This window comes from Nicotiana tabacum, chromosome 20 (genome assembly GCF_000715075.1).
Source record: "Nicotiana tabacum cultivar K326 chromosome 20, ASM71507v2, whole genome shotgun sequence".
Lineage (NCBI taxonomy): Eukaryota > Viridiplantae > Streptophyta > Magnoliopsida > Solanales > Solanaceae > Nicotiana > Nicotiana tabacum.
The window spans coordinates 13451743-13459366 of record NC_134099.1 but is presented as its reverse complement, the minus strand read 5'-3'; the positions used below and the strand labels follow the sequence as shown (position 1 = coordinate 13459366).

Genomic DNA, 7624 nt, shown 5'->3' with positions numbered 1-7624 from the left:
GCAAACATAACTGGAGTTGTAGTAATGGTAACTGATATACCTGCTATTTCGTTGGAGGACATAAAGTTGCTGGATGCTTTGGGCATTCCAAAACCACACAAAAGTGCATACTCATCATTCTAAAAAATAACTGGACTGAAGCAAAAATTTTCAGTGACAAACAGACATGAACCATGTAGGGCAAAGACACTGAAGAGGCATGAACCATTGTGGATGGTTATACAAGATGAAGCTAATCAAAAACTTGAGGCCAAATTACGTGTTGCCAGCTCCGACGAAGCAAAAGAAGATTGATTGAATCTTGTCCGGAGGAGGCGGCTAAAACCAGAGATTTCTCTCCAAAGAATAGTGAAAAAAAGAAGGTGACTCAAGAAATAACACTCAGGCAACTACCAATGAGAGCTGCAAAGCAAAAGGGGGTTGCCACCTCTACATCTACGAGGTCCAATAGATAAGAAGAAATGGAGAATTTTGAAGATTATTTGAAGACAATTAAAGAGGATTTTAAGGAAGTTCAAATTGAAGACTCACAAGTTTGATAAATGAGGGGCAAGACTCTAATTTTTACGTTGTTTTAGTTTATCATTTTCAAAGCATCGTCACTTGTATTAGCATCATAGAGTGTGTTATAAACTCTATGGCGATCATAGAGTACTTGGTACTTTCAAGTTCCTATTTTTTACATGCTTGCTAGAAGATGAGGGGTTTTCTTTGCCTCAATAGGATTAGTGAGGTAAGGTTTAGCCCGGTTTGTGTTGCCTTGCACCTATGCCTTTGATAAAATATCCATATGGCTCTGAGATTATATGCCCTCGTGAGACTTTTGCCCGCAGCTACACCATGAATCCTCTACATGAGGCTGCCATCATAAGGCAATGTGAGGCGCAGAGGAGTGATTATATAGCCAAGACATATGGGTAATAAAACCCGTGCTATTGTCCCCCTTATTTGTACTTTTCCGAATTGTTGTATTTTCTTTTCTCTTATTAATAAAAAACTAGCCCTAGGCGCTTGCCTAGCGGATTGCCAAAAGAATTTGCAGATCATGTTATAAGAAGGAATGAGTTATATCATTTTTCTTTCTTTTCCATTACCAATTCTCATCAAATATTCACAAAAAGCTGGGTCTGTTTTTGCACGCATATTTTCGAACAGTTGTAATTTTTCAAGTTGATGCCAAATTTCAGAACATAGTAAGCTTTCACGAACAAAATCTTCCCTTTGTCCACCACGGACAACGGGAAGAGTTTGTCTAAAATCGCCACTAAATACAACAACCTTTCCACCGAATAGCATAGTTGTTTCCATTAAATCTCTAAGGAGCAAATCTAGTGTTTCAACCATTTCTTTTTTCGCCATTGGAATTTCGTCCCATACTATTAGTTTTGCATCTCGAATCAACGATGCCAGTGAACTTTGTTTGCTAATATTGCAACTAAAAATTCCATTAACATCAATAGGTATTTTAAATCGGGAATGAGCAGTTCGGCCTCTAGGAAGAAGTGAAGCAGCAACACCTGAACGCGCAGTCGCAAATGCTATAAATCCTATGTGTCTCACTGTAGCTAATAAGGCACGATATAAAAAGCTTTTTCCAGTTCCACCCGGACCATCAATGAAGAATGCTCCGAGTTTATTTGAGAATATTCTATCAAGGATTACATTGTAAGCTCTTCTTTGTTCAATGTTTAGTTTATATGGCAATTGTAAATCTTGTTCATTAACGATAATATTCCTTTCAAAATGTACATCTTTAGCTTCTTTGGCTGTTGCAGATGGTTGAATTTTGCCCTGAGTTAGTTCAATGATATCACGACCCATTGAATGAAGAATATCATTAATATGATTTAGTACTTTGTGACGAATTTCTCTTGTATGCATATTTGGGTATTTTTTGAAATCTTCATACGTCGGGCTTTCAAATTTTTCCCACAACTCTCTTGGATTAGCGGGATTGCAATAAACTAATAGTACAGCAAATAAGTGTCTCAAACTGTGTGGCATTTGGTAACTTAATGCTTCTGACATGGATTCTATTAAATTATTCGGTTTGCCACAATTAGGCTATAGCATACAGGGAAAATAGTAACGCTCATGGGTTAAGGAGAAGACAATTGAAAATTTTCACCTTATTAAATCTGTAGCGGCACCTCTGTATCAAAGTGAACAACTTGAGAAATTTTACCCTATTAAATTTATAGGCGGTGCCTCTGTATCAAAGTGTCACATGTTCTTGGAAGCTGGAAAACTTATTTCCATTGCATATCTTATAAGGCTAAAACATGCGTGAATAACGCCACCCATATTTATTGAACTTTCCATGCAAAGGGCATCAATTTTAAGTGTGTAGGGCATAAATTGGGTGCACTAAACAAAGATGCCTGCGTCTTGCAAATTATATACAGTCCCACATTGAGCATGAGTTTTCAATCTGAAAATTTAGACTTACCTGTATAGTGATCCCTCATTGATAGGTTAAAATTGGAAGAAAATATTTGTGGCCTTTGCTATCTTCTAGTTTCTGTTTTAATATATTTTTAAATGGTCGATGTCAAAGCCAAAGGTCCAAGAGGAGACCAGATGCAAATGTGGCAATATACCAATAACTATTCAAGTAAGATCTGATTCTCTCTACAGAAGCAACCTTGCCAAGAATACACCATATAGTGGCGTAAGGTCTAAGAATATGGACTGTCTACAAACAGAATATATTACATGACGGTCTAGATTATACCATAATATAAAATCATATCTCAATACATTAATCACAAATTTAAATGGTCCAAACGGAAAGAGGGCTTTATGCATTCATGCAAATGAACACAAAATATTTTGATTTTATGCTCATCCATTTTTTTCAACTGTGCATCTTCTCTATTCTATTTGCAGCCCACTATTGGATATAAGGACAATATGGCTGGTCAGTTGAACATGTGGACATGTTTCTTTATATGTGAAGTGACTGCAGAATTATGGAATATATTCCTGAAATATTTAGTTTGAAATAGACAACGCTAAAATCAAGAAAGAGTTCATAGAAAAAGAAGGCAAAAATGTTAGGTGTTACAAAAGCAAAGCAGAGTTAGTCAGTATGATTATATACAACTGTCTAGCATTGTTGTCTTTCTGGTACAAGAACGATTATATTAGGGATGCTATTAATATGCTATATTTTATTAGCAAGCTTCAAAATTAGAAATGAATGTGGTTACTTTTGTTTGTAATATCACAGTACCTACTTAGTGTTGTTATTTAATAAAATTAGTTTTACTCTTTAAACATGATTCTTTTAATATATTGTTTAATATCTTTCTTTCTCTTCTCAGTTTCAGTTTGTGCGCTCTTTTTCTGTTGATCAGTCCTTCTGAAGCAGTCTTTCTTGGTTACTCAGAGGTACAATTTCACTTTCTTTAAAATATCATCCGAGGATATGTCAGACTTTTCACAATACTTAATGCAAAGTGGCTTTAACCCTGCAACTGAGTAGACATGTATTGGCCATTTTCTTGCTCTTTGTTCGTTATCTTTTACCGTCTTCCATAGTATTTCATCTTCCTCTGTTCAAATTTTGCTGATTTATGCATTTCAATAAAAAAAAATATTGCTGATTTGGCTCATGGCCGACACTAAAAGAGGCACAAATAGTCGATTCATATCTATCATAATTCGCCGGCACCAAAAGAGGCACAAATAGTCCAATCATATCTATCACAATTCTACCACAAAAAAATATGAAATGAAGAAAAATTATCTGGTGACTTTAATATCGAACTCAAATTTCTCCAGTCTGGACACAACATAACCCGACAAGCGAAAAGGAAAATTTTAATCACTAAACTTCAAAATTAGCTGAAAAATACAAAGGGGAAAAAAGATGAAAAAATGAGAGGAGAAGATATGAGGAACCATTAAATTTCAAAACTAACAATAATGACCCAAATAGAAGGAAGAACCAAGAAAAAAAGAGGGAAAAAAGTAGTTACAGCTACACTTTAGAGCGAGAAGACAAACATGTGCAATACAAATTTTGAAAGAAATTGAATACTCAAAGCTGAACTCTTGATTTCAATTATCTCCACAAAAAAAAACATTCCCCCAATTTCATTCATCAAAACTCCAACTCAAAAATTTCCGTATCTTCTTGAATATAGACAAAATTTGTCTTTAATTCAGTTTATTTTCATGAATTTGAGGTAAACCTCCATTGCTTAGTGATCTTACCATTGATATAAAAAACATTGTATCAAAAAAAAGAGAAACAACACATAGATAACAACAAAATTCAGTTTGAAGAGTAAGAAATTTACCTGCAAGTTGAAGAGATTTGAGAAGATAGTAGAAAATTTGAGTAAGCTCTGTAACTCCATCGTATACGATATATTATAAGAGAAGAAAAGCGAAGCAACCTACACGTAGTATCTGGGGGAGCGCATAAAAGGGCACGTATAGAGGTGTAACGACGACCCGACCGGTCGTTTTGAGCTTTTTCTCTTCGATCGCCAGTACTCGGGAATGACTTGCCCCGTGTGGTGTAATATGACTTATGTAAATCGTTGGTTTGGGTTTTCAAAGAAATCAAAACAAATTTGGAAGAACAATTCTCAGTTTGTAGCTTGAAATTTAAAATGTTTGACCAAGATTTGACTTGTTTGTATATGATCTCGGATAGGAAATTTTATGATTTGGTTAGCTCTGTTGGGTGATTTGGGTACTTAGGACCGTGATCGGAATGCATTTTGGAAGTTCGTGGAAGGTTTAGGCTAGAATTGGCGAAATTGAGAGTTCGGCGTTTTTCGGTTGATCGGCGAGATTTTGATATAGAGGTCAGAATGGAATTCCGAGAGTGGCAGTAGCTTCGTTGTGTTATTTGGGATGTGTGTGCAAAATTTCAGGTCATTCAAACGAGATTTGATAGACTTTTTTATCGAAAGCATAATTTAAGAGTTCTTGGAATTCTTAGGCTTGAATCCTATATTAAATTGGTGATTGATATTGTTGTGAGCGTTCCGAAGTTTTGAACAAGTTTGAACATTGTCATGGGATGTGTTGGTACAATTGGTTTGAAGTTCTGGGAGTTTCGGGTAGGTTCCGGGATGTTTTAGGCCAAAAATCATAGCTATAGCAGGTCCAGAAGGGTTGCAGGCCTCGGAACCCACCTGCACGGTCCGCACAAAAAGAAGTGTGGCCGCGGTATGTGTTGTGCGGACTGCACAAAAAGAAGTGGGCGGTAGGTGTTGTGCGGCTGTGGTGGAGAACATTTCACTGGTCCTACTTCGGAAGCTCATATCTTTTGATCTACAAGGAATGTGAAGATGAATCAAAAATACAATTTGTAGCACTTCGTGTCTAGTATTCCTATAGCTTGAGCACTGAGGTGCTGATTATGTGGGAAAGTATTTTGAACGTATATGTTCAGTATTGTCCCTATTAATGGAAGTGACGGCTGGATAACTATGTGATGAATATGTTGGTACTGTGATATGTATCTACATGATTTGGAAGCGACCAGAAGGTCTGCTAGAGGATAGAATAACTATTAGGTGCTTGAATTCCATCTTGATTCGGGGTATAGCCCCGAGTTATGGGCGTGTGAAGGATCTTTTCATGTTTCCCAATTGTGAGTGAAGTAAATTTCATGTTGAGGTATGAGTTCAGACTTAGAAAGACTAAGTGACTGCGTACAGTTTATGACGGTGGAAGTTATACGGAAATGTTAGTTAGAGGCAAAGCAGGTGGGTTGTCTCCTACAAAATGTTTTGAGGTTGTACGATCCTTATGTGTCTATTAGAAGATCTCATTTGCGAGTGAAGGATATGTATTGAAATTTAAATTGGGTCGCGTAGAGAGTGGGTGTAACTGTTGCGAGAGTGGAATGTGAGATTTGCAGAAGAGTTAAATTTCTAGATGATCTATGTTTTCACAAGCTTATAAAAGATTTGAGTTTAATCTCACTATGGTATCATGGCATCAATAGAGTATAATCGTTATGAGTTATTGAGTATGTGTTGATCTATGGTTTCATGCCAAGTGGGGGAGTCTGCTATTGATTAGGCGATTGCACGGTTAGGTGCTATGTTGGTTCCAGTTTGAGGCATGCTGGTGAATCAGTTATGGCTTGCGGAAATTGAGACCTAGGATGGCTCGAATAAAAGAAAAATTTTGACAGAGGTTATATTATGCTTCATAGGGTATGAGAATTACAGAATGTCTTGAGTTGTTGGTAATGGATGCTCGGTGCATAGAGTAGGAAGTGGCTTGGTTGTTCTAGGATGATGTTACACTCAACAGTGTCGGAGTGCTATTGAGGCACGGGTGGTTCTGTTCGTTTGGTTAGGCTAATTGCAGTTTGAATAGAGTGAATGACTCTCGAGAATAGTTCTAATGCATTCAAGATTCTACATGTAAAATGGGAAATTTTAAGGTTGTATATGTGGTTAGAAACTGAGTTTTCATTGGAAGATGTCAGTACTTGTGGTATTTTCTATATTAATTATGGAATTCTATGTATCAATATCAGGAAGGTAAAGGTAACGGATTTAGATTCGCAGGAAGTTTTCTCAGAGTAAAGTATTTTGAATGTGGTGCTTTTGGGAATATTTGAGAGAGTATTCAACGGCTTATGAGTCTTGGATGGTGTGGTTTTGTGCTTGGGTCTCGCGTGGTGAGTTTGGGTTGCAAAATTATGGCATTGTAGCAAGAAAAAGTGTCAAGCTGATGGTAGATCAGAGGGAAACTCGAATAGATGGGATAGCATGGTAGTAGGCCAGATCGGTATGGTAAGGATATGATTAGTTCCTTGGGTGTTTTCGAGGTAACGAGTCTCTGCAGATGTTTCACGGCAATTCTTTTGGGTTTTAGTGACATGCGTAGCTCGGTTGAGTTAGAAGGATTCAGTCCTGATGAGTTAGTGTTGTGCAAAAGGAATTCAGGGAGTTCTAGATGGTTTCTATCATAGTTAGAGAGGTATAGGCGTGAGGAGCATGGGATGTATAGTGGTTCTCTTCTAGATGGGATCAATTGGAAGTTCTTGGCTAGTGGAATGCATAGTTGCTTGTGGTTCGAAAGGTATATGAAGTTCTCATGGTTATCCTAGGATGGTAAGGGTTATGCGGTATGTTGTGAAGGATTGATAATCGCATGTGTAAGGTTGCGGTTCGGTTCTGAAAGGAAGGTCACAGCTCTTAGGCGGCGGACAGTTTCAGATAATTAGAGGAACGAGCTTCAAATAATTAGAGAAAGGGTCTTCGGATGATTAAGGAAATGGTATTGCTAATTTCGGGTGATTTTGCAAGGGCATATGTTTCAGAAAGGGCAATGTGATTAAGTTGATGATGCTTCGGTAGTATTATGGCATTTTCTTGTTAGATCGAATGTTGATATTCGAGTTTGCTTGGTGGCATAGAGGAATTCTAAATTATTTCTCGTGGAATGATTGGGTATTTGAGGTGTGGTATGTATTCGGATGGCGGAATTAGGACCAGATATGTTGATTTATGGGCCATATGGAGTTGTAGATGGGAAGTTCTCACATTCAGGCTATCTAGTGGTTATGAGTCGTGTGTAACGGCATTGTTTAGTGACTATCGGGAATTGGATACCCGAGCAGATCTTTTGTTGCTTGGTA

The 7624-nt window shown here is 37.3% G+C and overlaps 1 protein-coding gene across 1 annotated transcript; it reads right to left on the bottom strand.

The window, feature by feature from the left end:
* Window positions 1–1065: 1065 nt before the first annotated feature.
* Window positions 1066–2028, bottom strand: LOC107770075 (uncharacterized). The gene has a single exon (XM_016589339.1). It carries the CDS (start codon window positions 2026–2028, stop codon window positions 1066–1068), a length of 963 nt encoding a protein of 320 aa, XP_016444825.1.
* Between the last annotated feature and the right edge of the window lie 5596 nt (window positions 2029–7624).